Source organism: Triticum urartu, chromosome 7A, assembly GCF_056163025.1.
Source record: "Triticum urartu cultivar PI428250 chromosome 7A, HENAU_Tu73, whole genome shotgun sequence".
Taxonomy (NCBI): Eukaryota; Viridiplantae; Streptophyta; class Magnoliopsida; order Poales; family Poaceae; genus Triticum; species Triticum urartu.
The window spans coordinates 530339296-530359003 of NC_141879.1; the positions used below are offsets into that span (position 1 = coordinate 530339296).

A 19708-nucleotide genomic window follows, 5' to 3' on the forward strand; every position below is an offset into this window, starting at 1 on the left:
TATTGAGTCAATGGACTCAAAATGATATTGACAAAGGTTGCCAATAAGATTACTATACTTAATTATCGGATTAACCATAATGCAAGCAAGCAAGAATTTCAGGAGCAATAGGTTGCTCAGGATTTTCGGAAGACCGAATGGTATTTCGAAGAATTTTGTGAACTGCATGAATATCTGGGGATGAGCGGATACTCGATGAGTGCGAGAATTATCCGTAGGGGTATTCAGGTGACAAAGAACAGCAAGGCAGTAAGCTCAAAGGATTCTCGAAAATACGACGAGTATTTAGGGGTATCTTGTAATAACAAGACCAACTAGGGATGTATGCAAGCATAACAACTGCAAGTATTTATCCATAAGGGTTGACGGTGGAAGGGGAATTGTAAATGCGATGAACACAAGTTCTCGGGTTAGCAGCGGTGAGTATCTTCAGGGTCTTCACGTGCAGCAGACGATCATCAGTAATAAGGGGCTCTCCGGGTGAAAGTGATAACGAGATCCTAATGTTAGATTTAGCAAAATTCATTTAACCCGAATAGAAGAGAGTTCAGAGTCCCGGAGTAAGGATCGAGGAGTAAAAGATCCTAATACCACCCAGATAGCGACGTGGGCCCGTAAGCCGCACTGCCATGTTAGTAAAAGTTTTTCAATGACTAGACTCGACTTCGACCAAGGAGTTGGAAAGGGGGATTCCTACAGGCAGTCGACTCTAATACCAACTTGTGACACCCCCGATTTAATCGTACACTAATCATACACGCAAACGTGTACGATCAAGATCAGGGACTCACAGGAAGATATCACAACACAACTCTACAAATAAAATAAGTCATACAAGCATCATATTACAAGCCAGGGGCCTCGAGGGCTCGAATACAAGAGCTCGATCATAGACGAGTCAGCGGAAGCAACAATATCTGAGTACAGACATAAGTTAAACAAGTTTGCCTTAAGAAGGCTAGCACAAACTGGGATACAGATCGAAAGAGGTGCAGGCCTCCTGTCTGGGATCCTCCTAACTACTCCTGGTCGTCGTCAGCGGGCAGCACGTAGTAGTAGGCACCTCCGGTGTAGTAGGAGTCGTCGTCGATGGTGGCGTCTGGCTCCTGGGCTCCAACATCTGGTTGCGACAACCAGGTAGAAGGGATAGGGGAAAAGAGGGAGAAAGCAACTGTGAGTACTCATCCAAAGTACTCGCAAGCAAGGAGCTACACTACATATGCAGGGGTAAATGTGAAAAGGGCCATATCGGTGGACTGAACTGCAGAAAGCCAGAATAAGAGGGGGGATAGCTAGTCCTTTCGAAGACTACGCTTCTAGCAGCCTCCGTCTTGCAGCATGAAGAAGAGAGTAAACTGAAGTCCTCCAAGTAACATCGCATAGCATAACCCTAACCGATGATCCTCCCCTCGTCGCCCTGTGAGAGAGCGACCACCGGTTGTATCTGGCACTTGGAAGGGTGTGTTTTATTAAGTATCCGGTTCTAGTTGTCATAAGGTCAAGGTACAACTCCAAGTCATCCTGTTACCGAAGATCACGGCTATTCGAATAGATTAACTTCCCTGCAGGGGTGCACCACATACCCCAACACGCTTGATCCCATTTGGCCGGACACACTTTCCTGGGTCATGCCCGGCCTCGGAAGATCAACACGTCGCAGCCCCACCTAGACCAACAGAGAGGTCAGCACCCGGTCTAAACCTAAGCGCCCAGGGGTCTGGGCCCATCGCCCTTAGCACACCTGCACGTTGCATGGGCGGCCGGAAGCAGACCTAGCCTAGTGGCGTTCCAGTCCAATCCGGCGCGCGCCGCTCCGTTGTTGACGTCACGAAGGCTTCGGCTGATACCACGACGCCGGGATACCCATAACTACTCCCACGTAGATGGTTAGTGCGTATAGACCAAATGGCCAGACTCAGATCAAATACCCAGATCTCGTTAAACGTGTTAAGTATCCGCGAACGCCGACCAGGGCCAGGCCCACCTCTCTCCTAGGTGGTCTGAACCTGCCCTGTCGCTCCGCCTCAAAGTAACCGTCGGGGGCCGTCGGGAACCCAGGCCCACCTCTACCGGGATGGAGCCACCTGCCCCTTCAGCCCCCATCTTCGAACAGTATCACAGGTAATGTAACTGTGTAAAGTAAATCGTATATGCCCGTGATCACCTCCCGAAGTGATCACGGCCCAGTAGTATAGCATGGCAGACGGACAAGAGTGTAGGGCCACTGATGGAACACTAGCATCCTATACTAAGCAGTAGGATAGCAGGTAATGGTAACAACAGTAATAGCAAGGACAGGCTATGCATCAGGATAGGAATAACGGAAAGCAGTAACATGCTACACTACTCTAATGCAAGCAGTATAGAGAAGAGTAGGCGATATCTGGTGATCAAAGGGGGGGCTTGCCTGGTCGCTCTGGCAAGAGAGAGGGGTCGTCAACACCGTAGTCGTACTGGGTAGCAGCAGCGTCGGTCTCGGTGTCTAGCGAGAGAAGAGGGGGAAGAAACAATAAATATAATGCAAACAGATGCATAATGATGCATGACATGACAAAACGTGATGCTAGGTGTGCCCTAACGCGGTACGAGGTGGTACCGGTGAAGGGGGAAAACATCCGGAAAGTATTCCCGGTGTTTCGCGTTTTCGGACAGATGAACCGAAGGGGGAAAGTTGCGTGTTCGCTATGCCAGGGATGCGTGGCGGGCGAACGGGCTGCGTATCCGGATTCGTCTCGTCGTTCTGAGCAACTTTCATGTTGAAAATAATTTAATCCGAGTTACGGATTAAAAGATATGATTTTCTAAAGATTTTACTAATTTCTAGAATTTAATTAATTATTTAATTTAATTCAAAATTTGGATTTATGACATCAGCATGATGTCATGCTGACGTCACCAGTCAACAGGGGTTGACTGGGTCAACTGATGCGTGGGTCCAGTGGGACCCACCTGTCATACTTTGTTATTTTAAGTAGGGTTTAGTTATCTCCTTAGGCTAATCTAATCAGGATTAATTAGTTTAGTTAATTAATTAGGTTAATTAAGCAAGATTAATTAAGTTAATTAATCCTTTAATTAATTAATTAATTTAATAATTTTATTTATTATTTATTTTTAACTCCTTTTCCTTTTTTTTGTTCTCAGGGTGGGCCCCGTTCGGTCAGTGGCCTAGGGCCATAGCGGGCGTGCGGTTGCCCGCGATGTGGTTACGGGCGCCCCGTGCGGGGTCGAGCCCGTCCGGGGGGGGCGAGGCAACCAGGGCACGGCGGGGTGTCGCCGGCGAGCGGTGGGGTGCCGGGGTTGGCCGCCGGCGCGGCGGTGGCCTGCGGGGCCAGAGGCGGAGGCGGGGCACGGGACGAGCAGAGGCGGCGCGGTTCAGGTGACGGCGCGGGCGACGGAGCAAGGCCGCGGTCGGGGAGGACGGCGGAGCGCGTCAAGTGGGGTGGCCGGAGCAGAGCGGGCACGGTCTCGAGCGAAGGCCTCGGCAGCGAGCGAGGGACGCGGGGGGGAAAGGGGTCGGCAGTGAGCGGTGTGGAGGCGGCGGCGAGGCCGTGCGGGCAGGCGCGGCGCGGCGCATGAGCGAGTGCGTGCACGCGCACAGAGGCGGGCGCGGGCACACACGTTGACACGCCGGGGGGGGGCGGGGCCGCAGTGAGCGCGGTCGGCGCCCGTAAGTGGTGGTGGTCCGGCGCGGTGACGGACAGAGGAAGAGAGAAGGGGAGGAGCTCATGGCAAGGCCGGTCGGCGCGTGTGCGTGCATACGGGGATAGGGGAGAGGAGAGGCCCGGGGCCTCACCGGCGATCGTGGGGTCAAGGGCAGTGGGCTTGGGGAGGAGTTGAGGCCGCGACGGAAAGGACGGCGGGGCAGCTCCGGCGAGGTGGCGGTTCGGGCGGGGAGGCGTGGTCGAGGCGGCGTCGGGCGTCGAGGGCACGGTCGCGGCCGTCGCAGCGAGGGGCGCCGTCGAGAGAGAGGGGACGGGGCGCGAGGACGAGGGCGGGGGCCAGCGACCGAGCCACCGGCGACGAGGGCGGCAGGGTGGTGAGCGGCGCCGGGATCGATCCGGGCGGCGTCGTGGTCGGGGCCCCTCCCCGATCCAGATGGGATCGAGAGGGAGGCGTGGGGAGTGGGGGGGAGTGGGGAGTGGGATCGGGCTAGGGTTTCAGTGAGGGGGATAAGGGGAGTGGGGTGGGCCGGCGTCTGTGGGCCGGTCGACTGGGCTAAAGCCCAGTTGGGCCAGGGGCTTTTCTTTGTTTTTCTTTTGCTTTCTGTTTTTCTTTTGCTTTCTGTTTTAGCTAATTGTTTGGGCACCAAATAAGTCTTGTAAAATATGAGAGTTGGCCCACAATTCACAACACAATATATCCTACCATCAAAAACTAGTTTGGGGTAATTATCATTTCATATTTATTTTTTTATTAATAAAAAGGTTAGTAAATAATGTTTTCAGCCACTGTTTGAGGTTGTTTAAGTCACTTATCAAATTTCAATAATGTTGTTTACAATTTTATCATAGCCTCTGATTTATCTACTATTTATTGAACATTTTAGTTTTATTATTTGAAAAACTTTTATTGTTTGCTTGATTTTGATTTTGAATTTGAATCGGTTTCGAACTAACGCGAAATTACTAACAGTAATCAAAGTGACGTGGCATCGTTAACGTGGGATTACTGTAGCCTAATTATCCGGGCGTCACAACTTTCGCCAAACAACCCCAAGTACGTCGGTAAGAGAGTTTCAACCTTCTCCTTTCCCGGTCCTCAAATGGAGTCATGGTCTTATGCTTTGTGGGAACTCGGTTTAGGACATGACACGCAGTCATTAGCGCCTCCCCCCACCATTCCTTGGATAGACCCGAAGTGTCTAACATGGTGTTAACTATATCAGTTAGAGTTCGGTTCTTTCTTTCGGCTACCCCATTTGACTGGGGTGAGTAGGGAGGCGTCCTCTCATGGATTATACCATGTTCTGCACAAAACATATCAAATTCATTGGAAAAATACTCTCCACCACGATCGGACCTAAGCCGTTTAATTTTTTGATCAAGTTGGTTCTCTGCCTCAGCTTTATAGTTTTTGAAGAAAGTCAAAGCCTCATCTTTTGATTTCAGAAGATACACATAACAATATCTAGTGGAGTCATCAATCAACATCATGAAGTATCTCTTTCCACCTTTTGTCGACACGCCATTCATCTCACAAAGATCAGAATGTATAAGCTCTAGTGGCGCCAAGTCTCTTGCCTCTGCAGTCTTATGGGACTTGCAAGGTTGCTTAGCTTGCACACATACTTGGCACTTAGAGCCTTTGACAGTAGAGATTTTCGGAATTAAATTCATATTGGCTAGCCGCGTCATGCAACCAAAGTTAATGTGACAAAGTCATGAATGCCAAATATCAGACTCATTGTTGTGGCAAACATTATTAATAACTTTAGTGCAAATATCTGACAAAGACATGCGGAACAAGCCTCCGCTCTCATAGCCTTTTCCAACAAATTGTCCATACTTAGAAATTACAACTTTATTGGATTCGAAAACCAACTTAAAACCATCTCGACATAAACGGGAACCGCTAACGAGATTTTTATTGATGGACGGCACATGATGAACGTTCTTCAGATGCACGATCTTCCCCGAAGTTAACTTCAGATCGACCGTACCAACACCTCGAACGATGGCATGTGACCCGTTCCCCATCAGCACGGGAGAAGTCCCAGTGGCCTGGTAAGAAGAAAACATGGAGGTGTCAGCACAAACATGTACATTGGCACCGGTGTAAATTAACCAATCAGGGGTTTGGAATACTGAAAGGATGGTAGGAAAAATACCGTACCCTGGTTTCTTCATATCAGTATCACCTATGACAACATTAGCGGACTTGCCGCTCTTCTCATGTTCGCCCTCCTCAAAGCGGTTAGGACACTTCGGAGCCCAGTGATTAGGATCACTGCAGACATGGCAAAGTCCCTTCCCCTTTTTATGAGAATTCTTCTTGAAGTTGATAGAATGTGATGGCTTGTTCTTTGTATCAAACTTGCCTTTGCCCTGAGTTTTGTTCTTGTTGTTTTTGAACTTGTTGGGCTGGAAGTTCTTCTTCTGTACCATGTGGGCACTAGAACCTCCCTCAGCAACTCGAGCACGTGTGTCCTTTGCTCTCGCCTTCTCTTCAACATCAAGAGTACCAATAAGATCCGCAACGGAAAACTCATGTCTCTTGTGTTTCAGGGAACTAGCAAAATTGTTCCACGAAGGTGGAAGCTTGGCAATGATGCCTCCGGCAACAAATTTGTCCGGCAACACACACTTGAAGTACTCAAGTTCTTTTGCGAGCGACTGTATCTCATGAGCCTGCTGTACAACAGGGCGCTCATCAGTCATCTTGTAGTCATAGAATTGCTCCATGACGTACAACTCGCTGCCGGCGTTCGAGGCACCAAACTTGGCCTCGAGCGCAGCCCACATGTCCTTGCCGTTGTCAAACAACATATACGAATCCACAATGGAGTCATCAAGAACACTCAGAAGAGCGCCTTTAAAGAGGGTATCGATCTTCTCAAAAGCTTCCAGCTGTGCTGGATTATGATCGCCCTCAGGCTTGCCCTTCGTGGCGTCATAGCAGCCCATGGTCTGAAACCAGTAGACTGCTCTCGTGCGCCACCTCTTACATTGCGCCCCCTTAAAGGCAGACGGCTTCAGATGCGCAGCAAAACCACTCGGAGTAAATTAACTATAATCAGGTTTTTGGATTGTTGGGAAAATGAGCAAATTACTACGAGATTTAATCCGAATAAATAGGAAATAGATCATGACAGCAATAGCAGAGATTAAACTAATCATGCGAACTAGCATAGTAGATGAACAGATCACATCTAGGGCACATACTAGAAACATGAATTCTACCACGTTCTCGAACAAGAAGGATAGAATAACATACGGTGCAGCTGGTGCAGCACTGCCGGTGTTGACGTTGTCGCCCATGTCGTCGAGGATGAGGTTGCCGAGGTCGGGGAAGAAGACGTCGTTCGCGAAGTCGTCGTTGCCAGCAGTCGCGCGAGTGCGCTCCCCAAAAACCTGATCGCCCCTCTCCCGTGCAGGATCACGAGAGGCGGGGTTCCGGAGGCCTGCTGTCCCTTCTCCCGGTGCACGCCGAAAGGAGGGATGGAGAAGACTTGCTTGGCGGCGCAATGATCTGGAACGGTGGTGAGAAAGCATACGAAGCGGCGGCGGCTAGGGTAGACGTTTGCCTGACTATATAGTGCGGGCCGGATAGGTCGTGAGAGTAAACCCCGCGTCCGAGTCGTCACGATCCAAAAGAATCGGAAACGGCTCAGTAATTAACGCGTCCATTAATTATTAATTAATGACTCATTATTTTTTTCCTGAGCAGCAAAAATATAGACAACGTGCATAACTCTGTCCTCGGCTCGGCTCAATCCTGCAACCCGCGGCGCGTCGTGACAAGGCGTGGCGAGGCGAGGCGAGCGAGTAGATCTCCTCTTCTCATGCTCATACAAGTGGTAGAAGTGCTCACCTTATAAAGAGGTGCAACTCTCTCTCAACTTCCGGGGTGGGACTAAACTTTAGTCTCACTCACTTCACTCACATGTGTGCATGAATGGGCCAAGAGAATTTCAGAATTTTAATTGGGCTTTGGGCCAAATGCCTACTAGCAAAATTCCAACAAAATATCTTAACTTTAGTACTTGAGTTTATTTTGGAACGGAGGGAGTATTAACTAATCCCAGCAAAAAAAATGTGTTAACTAAAAGGTGCCGGGAAAGGTGGAATATCGATCTAGGTTGACGTGCAATGACACGACGATGGCGCCAACCAACTCGATCAAGTGAGCTTGAGATGCACGGTAATCAGATTCAGGAAAGAGAGGGTTTTAGACACCTCCTAGTCAATAAGATCTTCTCGATCGTGTCTCTTGCTTATAATAACTGAACAATGGTAACGATCATGCATGCTATATCTTTCTTTCACTAATAATCAAATTATTTTTACATCACCAACGACAAAAAGCAAGCAAAGCATCACTACGTAGACGAGACGGCATGGCATGCATCATCAAACGGCAAACAAACACATAAAGCTTAGCGGAGGACACGCGCGCGCGCATCCGGGAACTGCATGAAATGAAAACACATGCACGACACGTGCATGCATATATGGACTTATTTAGCCACCGACGAGACGACTAGCAGCTGGGGCGGCAGCCTAGCCTAGTAGTGGCAGGCGTAGTTGGCCTTCTTCAACATGGCGGCCTGCGCGGCGGCGGCGAACTCGGAGGTGAGCCCGACGGCGACGCACTCCTTGACCTGGTAGGCGGTGTAGGCGAACTTCTCCTTCTTGGCGGCGATGGCGTTGATGTAGGCGGCGGCGCCCTCGCGCAGCAGGTCGCCGTAGCAGTCGGTCCGGGTGTTGCACAGCGCGTCCTGCAGGGTGTGGATCTTGCTGCCGAAGAAGGCGTGGCACACCTCGCCGAGGGAGCCCAGGATGCTGCCCAGGCTGCCGATGCAGTCGATGATCTTCTCCGGGTGGCCCTTCCAGTAGCTGCGCACACGTACACATGCAGATGCACAGTTACACTTACAACAGTGGGTTTTTGAGCTTTGAATCTGCGATCCTTTGATTGATACAGTATTTAGCAGATTATTATCTAGCGGTACGTTTGCCTTACTCGCAGGATCCGCTGTGGCTGGGGGTCGACGGTGTTGGCGTCGGTGTGTAACCGCCGCCTCCTCCTCCGTAGCCACCGCCGCCGCCGCCTCCTCCATAGCCACCCCCGCCGCCGCTGCCACCTCCTCCATAGCCGCCACCACCTCCCGAGCCCCCACCGCCACCTCCGTAGCCGCCGCCGCCGTCTGTTGAGATCCACAGATACACAGCGTGCCTCGTGATCAGCAAAAGTACGTAGTAGCACCATATATACAACAAGGCAAACACGGGACTGTGAGATCTGGGACTAATACATACACTTCTGCTCAGCCAAGTGGTTCCCCTCAAGGCTCCTGGTGGCATAGCTCTGAGAGGCTATGCCCACCAAGAGAACGGTGACCAGAAGCATCTTGGAGCCCATCTTCCGAAGAACTCCTGAAAGAAAGACAGACAAAGAGGATTGTGGCAGTGGCTGTAGTACTTGAGTGCAGTGGGTGCCTTTGGACACCGAGCCTGCAGGTATAAATACACAAGCGCGCATCACCTACCGTTGATTTGCCGGTGTGCATGCATGGACCGTGTGACCTAGCCACGGGTTCCGGTAGTTAGCCACCCCCCGCCATCAATGCCTCGATCGGTTCATCCATCCAGCTCAAGATCATGGCCATCTCTTAGCCTGGCCTCACGGCTAGTGCACGTGTTGGATCCAAAATCCATGGATTGTGTGCTTGACCTTATTTCTTATACTAGCTATAGCTAGCATATCGTTATACTGTTTGAGGCTGGAGAAATGCACAAGTAATTGGAACTCAGGTTAATTAGATACCTATGATAGCCGATAGTTGCCTAGATGGAGCTGGAGTTGGCCGAAGAAGCCGTGTGCATCGACCGTTCGGTGCAGGTTACGTCTGCAGATCGGTCGTAGCTTTCGTGTGAGAAAGGATGACATGCCGCTATCATCACTAAACGGGTGTCGTTCCAACCGGATTAAATTGGATTCGGCGCTTGCCACCTACTCTCCCGCTATTGCATGGAGTGTGCCCTTTAATGTTTTGGTCCTTAGGAAGTTGCGACGTCGCAGTACGTGGACGTGGACATTCAGATCATACATGTGCTGTCCTTTAGGTCCAAGTTGGCTGGTCCTCCAGCGGATATATTAGAAATACAAGTCAGAAATTAAGATGGATTGCATGATCAACAAGATTAACAACAAAAATATGGAGTATGATTTTACTATGTCGGGCCACCTGATTTGTTATGCAGTTTCTCTCGTGTTTTCTGCTTGTTGCAGATTGCAGTGAAGAGATTCATCTTTGACCTACTTTAGTTCGATGCGATCACTGCAGCTGCCAGTGATCTTAAGAATGAAAGCTCTTTGCGCAATTATGTTCTCATAATGCCACGTTGTACCAGAGCAATTATGCAGGTTTCCTGTTAAGTATTACGCTGTACTCCAGCAGCAGAGCAGAGTAGCGAACTTGCCGCTGCCTGTTCTATTTTGCATGGACTCATGATGCAGTGGAGTTGCACCGTCAATTTTGTTTAAAGAAAAAAACTAGGAAGAAGTTGGTTCACTGCAATGAACTGAATCCATCTTAGAGAAACATGAAAAGATGGTTTTCCACATATTAATCATTTCTTGGAGACAGGTCACTTCGGGCTAAATCATGCTGCGGGAAGAGACTTCTACTAGAGGTCGTCATATACAATTTAGGCTTCAAGACGGGTGTTACTACCATCAGCACATAGCGACGGCTAACGGCAGTATGACACTGGCGGCGCATAAATACTAGTGATGACTTGATGTGATCTACACTTAATTTAGTAAGTCGATGAGAGAGAGAGAGAGAGAGAGAGAGAGAGACGGCTCTAGGCCAGGCCGGGCGACCGCCTAGGCGCAGGCTTGGGAGGGTTCGAGGATGTTGAATGTTGTGATTGTTTATGAAATATTCCCTCCGTTTTTAAATATTTGTTTTTTAGAGATTTTAAATGGACTATCACATACGAATACGAATATATATAGACATATTTTAAAGTATAGATTCACCTGTTTTACTCCGTATATAGTCAATTGTTGAAATCTTAAAAAAGACAAATATTTAGAAACGAACGAAGTATTATATATGGAGTAGTAATAGATTAGAATTTGTTCTTGTATTTCATGAAGGTTATGTACCTCTATATATATGCCCACGAGACTTAAGGAATAAAACAATCAATTCCACCAATCTCCTCTCTATTCCTTTTACACCGTATTAGCATTACCTCGAGAGTAAATGCAAGCCGCTGTCGCTTCCGCACTGCCCCGCCCCAGGGAGGCCGATCTCCACCAGAGACCGTGCTGCCCGTATCTAGGGTTGGTCCGCCGATCGTGCTAATAGACTATCCTAAAGAGTTTTTTTCCAGATCCATTGATCCGTTTTTTTCTCTCTCTCGCCGGTCGCCTTGATTGGCGTTTCTGACCCTACGTATGTGCTGTTAGGTGATCACTCACCTTTGAAATCATTCCTTAAAAAAACTCTATAATCACAAATTAAAGAATACTTTTTACATAATTCACTTGTCAATAAGGAAGTGTCCAACACGCGAAACATGGCGACGCTGGAGCACTCCTGCTCCCTGGAACTACATGCAAAAACCTGTAAAGGGGTACCCTTCAACTAGTCCATCCCAAACACTTTCTATTTTGTGCATATGACGCACGGAATAGATAAGGAATCACAAACCCAACGCAAGTAGGCCGGTCCATTCAATGGTTTTACTCATTTTTTGTCCAATTGGTTTTCCTTCAATAAAGACACTCAAAGAGCATTTTAGATGTGATTAATATATAAAAAAAACCAGTGCAATAGACAAGTAGCTAGACATAGAAGGACATGTAAAAGAAACTACAACGGAAACTATACTAACCTTCTTCTTTTCGCAAGTGAGCACAATATCTCAAAGATTGAAAATTGCACCGTGCAAATAGTAAAGGAAAGAGGCAGGTGCAAATGCCCTCTCCATATCGGGCTTTTAAGACCGCAATAGTCACTCGTCCTTGAGACAATATCTATAAATTGCTGAAGCAATATCAGTTGGAGCATCATCCTATGCAGTGCTATCTTGCAATCCATCAACACCAGTTCAAAACATTGGAGAAAACAGGCCATGTCATAGAACAACACAGAAGAAGATGTCGAAGTCGCCGCACCAATAGCCAACCACTAGTCTCCTTGAAAGACACACCAAATGTCAAGATCTGAATGAACCAGCATATGTGGAACACAACTCTCGCAGGCCCTTTGTCGACGTCAGATCGGATCTCGTTGAGATAGAGAGAGACTGATGTGACATTATTCCAACACCTCGTCATAGCCCCCACCTTGCCGAGCCAGGAAAAAAAACCTAAGGAACTGAAAACTATAAGGAAATGTCCCCACTCTTGTCGCCAATGAGGCAACCAAACAGAGAAGATGAGGGAACCGAGGCAGCGGCGGTTAGGAAAGTTGTGGGGACGACTAGGGTATATTCCCTCTTTTGACACACTAGAAAGATTCTTCTTTCCAACATTGACTGTCCATCTAGATTTGTATGGGCACCAATTTTTGTATGAATAGCATATGGGCAGCGGTTTCCACATTCCTTCTGTTTTTCTATGAACAGTGGCCCATGCTGCACATGGTAATACATTTTAAAAATGTTCCTGAATTAATAGGTAAAGAATTTTAAAAAATTCAGATTATAAAATACGTCCATTGTAAAATCTAGAAATGTTGATGATTTTTTATAAGGTGCTCATGAATTTAAAAATGTAAAAATAAATAAAAGCAAAACACATAAAAGAAAACGTTGACAAAAAACAAACGGTGGAAATTAAGTACAAAAACGTAAAACAGCTATTGCAAAAAAAAAGGTGCCACTGTGTGGGCCAGACCGTGAGGGTTGTGGGGGATAAGAGCATCATGCGCTTTGCCTCACGCTCCGGCGAGGACCTTTTGGGTCATATAGGAGCTTGTGACAAGCTCCGTGCACAATAGGGCGGGCCAACTAGCGCAACGAAACTTGTTTTTCTAAACTCATGACGTAAAAATACATGGAAAAGGAGTGAGCTTGCGACATGTCGAACTCGTAACCTTGCACAACTGATGCGAGCTGCTAAGCCTATCGAGCTGCCAGATCCGAGTGATTAGAACAACACAGAAGAAGATGTCGAAATCGCCATACCAATTGCCAGCCAATAGTCTTGTGATGCCCCCGATTCAATCGTACACTAATCATACATGCAAATGTACATTAAGATTAGAGACTCGCGGGAAGATATCACAACACAACTCTAGACACAAATTAAAATAATGCAAGTTTCGTATTACAAGCCAGGGGTCTCGAGGGCTCAAATACAAGCTCGATTCACAAGCGTCAGCGGAAGCAACAATATCCGAGTACAGACATAAGGTTAGACAAGACTGCTTTAAGAAGGCAAACACAGAAGGAACACGATTGACGAGGCAAGGCCTCCTGCCTGGGACCTCCTAACTACTCCTGGTCGTCGATGGTAACAGCATCTGGCTCCTATGATCCACCACCTGATCGCAGCAACCTGGTATAGGGGAAAGAGGTAGCAAAGCAACCTTGAGTACTCATCAAAAGTACTCGCAAGACTTACATCAGAACTACACTAAGTATGCATCAGTATCAAAGGAAATGGGGCTGTATCTATGGACTGAACTGGAGAAAGCTAGAAGAGAGGGGAAAGCCTAGCCTATTAAAGACTAGCATCTTCAAGTAACTTCAAGCATTTTCATCATGTAGAAGAGTAAAGAATACCAATTTATATTTAACAAGCATGTTGTAGCATTAACGCCCAGAGATTCTTCCTCGACTCCTTGCGAGAAAGCAATCCCAGAGCCAACACATCTAGCACATATCTCAAGTATCCATTTCTAGTTGTAATGGATCAGGCTACAAGTCTGAACGTCCGTTACCGTGGACATGGCTATTCGAATAGATAATTTCCCTGCAAGGGGTGCACCACATTACCCAACACGCTTGATTACTCTGGCCGGACACAATTTACTGGGTCAATGCCCGGCCTCGGAAGATCAACACATCGCAGCCCTACCTAGGCTCAGCAGAGAGGTCCCGGCCCGTCTACATCCTAAGCACTCCGGGGTCTTGGGCCCATTGCCCTTTGCAGTCCGGGTCGTTGTGGGCAAGGGGATACTAGCACCACCTCTCCCTGGATGGCGCGATCTGGCCCGGCCATAATGCTGAACTGAACATCTGACAAAGTTTCGGCTGATACTACGACACCGAGTGCCCATAACTGTTCCCGCGTGGTGGTTAGTGCGTAAAGGCCAAAGGCCAACTCAGAACAAATACCCAAACCTTTAGTGTATTAGGAGCTCGCGGAGACGAGCAGAGACTCACGATCGATGTGACCCCGTCGCCCCATCTCGTGGACTTACGGCAAGGGCCCAAAATGCCCGACCTTGCCACATAATTATCTCGCGGGTGCTCTCCGGGCCCGCCCAACTTTCACATCAACTTGCGGGTACCCCTCAGGGCCGACCTGACTTTAACAAAGGTCCCAAGTAAAGTCCAGGTAACCATGTGTCCAAAACATCAAGGGGAGAACCCGAGGAATCACCCTCGAGGGATCCACTCGATGTAATTTCCAAGCTGAACTTAGGAGGAATCATCCACGAGGTTCACACTTGAGGTGTTGCACAATAGAGTCGTACCGGGAATGGTGAAGGAGGGATCACCCTTGATTACCATGACCGAATAACTACACTACAGAGTTATCATCAGGAGTGCGTTACGAGGTATCACCTTCTGCACTCGATAGTAGCTCTGCAGAGTCGAGCAGCCAAAGGGGCATGATGTGATGTTAGAGGACGGGCTCTGGTCATCGATCACGTTGATCGAGTCATTGATGATGAAGCAAGGGCAACAAGGACAAGGTGGGGGTCACTGATGGATCACCAACCAACCTATACTAAGCAGTTTAGGATAAGCAGGTACGTAACAATAGCATGTACAAAAGTAGGCTATGCATCAGAATAGGAGCAATCAATTAAAGTGGCAAAATCTAATGCAAGCAAGAGAGAGAATGGAATGGGCGATATCGAGATGATCAAAGGAGAGGGCTTGCCTGGAAGCTCTGCTGAAAGGGAAGAAGAGTCGTCGGTGACGTAGTCGATCACAATGGCATTAGCAGCGGTCTCGGAGTCTACTGGAGAGAAGAGGGGGAAGAAACAATAAATACAAACAACAGATGCATGACAAGTCAACAGGAAGAGCTAGGGGTGCTCTAACGCGGTGCTACACGATACCGGCGAAGGGGAAAACATCCGGGAAAGTTTTCCCGAAGTTTGGCATTTTCGGACAGACGAAACGGAGGGGGCGGTTGCATGTTCGCTATGCTAGGGACGTGTGGCAGATGAACGAACTGCGTATTCGGATTCATCTCGCTTTTCTATGCAACTTTCATGTACAAAGTGTTTTCATCTCATATGGTTTAATTTCAAATTAATTTTAAAATCTTAATCATTTTTAATACTATTTTTAAATCTAAAAGGAGTTATTGAATCAGCATGATGCCATCATGACGTCATCAGTCAACTGAGTTGACCAGGGTCAACCTGACGTGTGGGGCCGCCCTACCATAGACACATTTTAACTAAACAGATTTAATTAAACTAATATGCAATTAGTCTAACTGACCATATTTAATTGGTAAAATAATTAATTAATTAATTTCAATTTTATTTATTATCATTTTTTAACATATTTTATTTTATTTTTTAACAGGGGCGTGGGCCCCGCTTGTCATCTGCCCAGGAGCCTCTCGGGGCAGGCGGTGCTTAACGGGTGTCGGGCGCTGGGCGTGGGCGCACGACGCGGCTAGCGGGCGTGGCGGCCGCCGTCACGGCAAGGAGCAACGGGGCAGCCAGGGCGGCGGTTGCGGCAGGGGGCAGCGGGGCACCGTGTGCGGCGAGCAGCAGCAGCCACGGGCACGCATAGGGGCAGCTCAAGACGGACGGCGGACATGGCCGCCACGGGCGTGCGACGCGAGCGACGGTAAGATGCAGTGGCCGGTTGCAGGGGCGGGCACCGGCGAGCGCATGCGGGCGGCGGGGACCAGAGGCGGGAAGCGTTCGGGCGAGGCACGCGCCTTGGGCGCGAGCACGGCCACCGGGCACGTGCGAGGCGGTGACCGCAGGTGGTGGCCGGAGCGGGGGTGTGGGGGCAGCGGCGAGGCCGTGCGGCGAGCAGTGGGGGCGGCTACAGGCGGTAGTGGAGCACGCGCGCCAGAGCAGCGGCAGGCGGCGCAGGCAACGGCGAGCCGTAGTGGCAGAGGGAAGAGGAGGGAAGACACTCACGATCACTGCCGAGACGAGGGGTCGGCGAGGCGCGATGGAGCCGCCAGGGAGGAGGACGGGGACGGTCCGACGAGGGGGGAGGTCCGGCGACGGCGTGCCGTCGGTTGGTGGTGGGGTCGAGGCAGCGGCGCCTGGGGCATCGCGACGAGGGGGCTTTGGGGAGGAGGGGGAGGCGTCGGGCAGGGGGGTTCTCCGGGTGGTGGGCGGCGTCGGGAGCGCCGCGGGGTCGAGCCCCGACCTGGATCGAGAGGGGAGATCGAGGGGAGTGGGGGGATTGGATCGGGGTAGGCTAGGGTTTGATTGGGGTGGTGGTTAAGCAGGGAAGTGAGGGGGACCGTGTGGGCCGGCCGGGGGTTACCTGGGTCAAGGCCTAGTGAGGGGAGGGACCTCTCCCCTTTTCTGTTTTTGTTCTTTTTTCTTTTTACTTATTTTAAATTTAAATTTGGAGTCGACTTTGAATCAACGCGAGCTTAACAACAGTAAAAATCGATGACATGGCACCATTATTAAAAGATTACTGTAGCTTAGTTATTCGAGCGTTACAAATCTCCTTGAAATACACACCAAATGTCAAGATCTGCCAGCATATCCAAGACACAAACTATTATAGGCCCTGTAGAGTCGAGGTATAGAAAGACTGGAAAGACCTTCTTCTAACACGACGTTGGCGCCCAACCTCGGCGATGTTGCCCGAAAAACGAAACCTAATGAACTGAAAATGAGATGAACGTGTCCCACTCATCCAGTCAGGGATGATGCACCCAGAAGAGGAAGATGAGGGGACCGAGGCAACGGCAGGTAGGAAAGTTGTGGCGACAACTAGTGTATGTTCCCTTCTTTAATACACTAGAAACATTCTCCTTTTCAACACTGACTCTTCATCTAGGTTTTTAGGGGCATCAATTTTTATAGGAATAACAGCGGTTTTCCACATTCCCTCTGTTTTTGTACGGGACAACGACCCATGCTATACATGGTATGCGCTTAGGCGTATTGGTAATGAGCCAACTTATTTATTTATTTTTTATGAAAAGATTTTCTTCACAGATTTACAAGAGATTGCTAATCATTTTTAAGAAGAAGAAAAATATATTGTGGAGAATTAAAGAATATGCATCTTTAAACGAAATCATGTATAAAAAGAATTCGTTGCTACTAAAGTGTGTTCACGAATTTTTAAAAAATGAATTTATTAAAAAGTCCTGAATTAAAAAAATGCTACAATTGAAAATGGTTATGCATTTGAGGAAATGTTCAAAAAAATCCAAAGAAGGTTTCTCAGACATTTTGAAAATATTATTCAACTAAAAATATTAATAATTTTAAAAAATATTCATATTGTAAAATCTCATCATAAAATTTAGAAATGTTGATGATTTTCAATAAAGTTTTAATGTATTTTAAAAAGTAAACAAAAAAGTGAAACGCATAAAAGAAAAAGTTAAAAAAAACAAAAGGGCAAACGATTGCAAAAACCAAAAATAACCATAGCAAAAAATCGAATCAATGAGCCACCACATGGGCCGGGTCACGAGGGCTATGGGGGATACGAGCATCACTTGTTTCGCCATCGCAAGAGCTATATTTCGTTTACAGCGAAACTAGCTTCTGTACCGCCTGAAGCTCTTCCGCGTTTTATACAGTACTAAGCCGGCCCGTTGTTAGCATTCGCTGGCTCGTAGTGTTAGCTTCGTTCTACCCGTGTTATTTTCTTTTTCTTTTCTTCTTCATTGTTCTTCCGCACTGTCATTTTTGTTCACAGATTATTTTAGGTTTTTCTTCGTTTTTTCCTTTGTCTTTTTTAGAATTTTCTTCGTTTTATTCCAGTTTTACTGGTTTTTTCTTACCTTCCTTTTGACTTCTATTTTATTGTTCCTTTCTCCGTTTTCATTTATTTTTATTTTATTTCTTTGTTTCTTTCTTAGATTTCATCAGTTTTCTTCATTTATGTTTTGTCTTGTTTTGTTTTTCTTTGTTTCCTCATGTGTTATCGTAACCTTCCTCGGGTTTTACATTTTTATATTCGTTTGTTTTGTTTTTTTGTTTCCAATGGTTTTTCATAGCTTTCGTTGAGTTTTTTCATTTTTCTATGTGTCTGAGATTTTCACTGGTTTCTTTCATCCGTTTCGTCGATTTTCACTTCTTTTTTTGTTTGCTTTTTTGACACATGTCTACATTTTTCATACATATTTGTATTTTTTGTATCCATCAAAAACATTTATTTGTACATGTTTTAGAATTTTTAAATACATAATTAATTCGGAATAAATCATGTCCGATGAGTACATTTTTTACACGCTCCATATTTTCGCTATATATCAGGTAGTTATTTTCATACATGTTTAAAAATAAATAATTGTTTATTGATTAAGATCAATATTCATTAAAATTTATGTTCTTATTTTCACATTTTGAATACATGATCTACATTTCTTGTAAACATGAGTTAATTTTTTTGCAGATGTTTATATTTTTTGAAACAGATGATTAACATTTTTTTCAAAATTTTGTTTTTGATTACTACTTTTTTCGTACTCATTATATATTTTCGGTATATATTAGGAACAGTTTTATACACTCTTAACATTTTTTAATATAAGGTTAACTTTTTTTGATCTACGATCAACATTTTATTAATTTTTTTTGTATGTTCATTTTTTAATATAAGTTCTACATTTTTGGCATACACCAGGAACATTTTTGTATACATAATCATTTTCTAAATAGATGATTAACAATTTTTGAATGCTTTATTTACATTTTTAAATACATGATCAATTTTTTTCATGCATATTGTGGTTTTTTTTCTAAAAAATTTCCATATACATGAGAAAAATGCAAAAGCAAAAAACTTATGTTATATGCAAAAGCAAAATACACATCAACTTTTTCATAACAAATTAGCAATATGCTAAGTATTCCTATACACATTTAGCATTTTACAAATGTTATATGTAGAGTCTTTTTGTAATATATATATATATATGTGTGTGTGTGTGTGTGTGTGTGTGTGTGTGTGTGTGTGTGTGTGTTACTATTCATCACCCAGGATGTAGAATAAGTTATTCTTCACCCGAGGTAATCTTACGATTATTTCGTAATTAAATTACGTTTGCAATTTAAATAGTTACATCCCTATAAATTCATTACGTAAAATTTGGCATAAGAAAATAAAAATATAGGTCATAAGACAAGAAAATTTGCACTTTATGTGTATTTTACACTATGTTTTTACGTTTGTAATTCTACATAACATAAAATATTTTTTACAACGATTATATATTTTCTTACAGTCTCTTTTTACGTCGGAAATAAGATAAAACTTACGAAACGTAAAAATACGGGGCATTGATGGTAAAATAGAGGGGGGGGTGAAGAATAACTATTCCTCACCTAGGGTGACGAATAGCGCGACCCTATATATATACTATTCATCAACCAGGGTGCGGACTAAGTTATTCTTCACCCGAAGTAATCTTACGATCATTTCAAAATTAAATTGCGATCATGTTTCAGTTGCTTGACTAACATTTTTTAAGTACATTATCAACTTTTTTCATACACATTGTGTATGTTTTGTGTACATCTTTGGAATGCTAGATTAACATTTTTCAAATGTTTTACATAAAGTGTTTTATATAATATGTGAGGAATAGTTATTCTTCACCCCCTCTATTT

At 46.2% G+C, this 19708-nt stretch overlaps 1 protein-coding gene across 1 annotated transcript; it reads right to left on the reverse strand.

Moving 5' to 3' along the window:
- Positions 1-7956: 7956 nt before the first annotated feature.
- On the reverse strand, positions 7957-9219 carry LOC125525401 (uncharacterized). The gene is made up of 3 exons (XM_048690401.2): positions 8982-9219; positions 8686-8869; positions 7957-8558 (listed from the first exon to the last, which is right to left on the reverse strand). The coding sequence occupies exons 1-3, from the start codon at positions 9202-9204 to the stop codon at positions 8228-8230; spliced, it is 738 nt and encodes a 245-aa protein (XP_048546358.2). The 5' UTR covers positions 9205-9219; the 3' UTR covers positions 7957-8227.
- Positions 9220-19708: the final 10489 nt, after the last annotated feature.

Coding starts and splice junctions, on each gene's coding strand:
- LOC125525401 (XM_048690401.2), bottom strand. CDS start 9,204: ATGCGCGCTTGTGTATTTATACCTGCAGGCTCGGTGTCCAAAGGCACC. Junction 8,870..8,981: donor CCACTTGGCTGAGCAGAAGT/GTATGTATTAGT, acceptor GGATCTCAACAG/ACGGCGGCGGCGGCTACGGA. Junction 8,559..8,685: donor AGCCACAGCGGATCCTGCGA/GTAAGGCAAACG, acceptor ACGTGTGCGCAG/CTACTGGAAGGGCCACCCGG.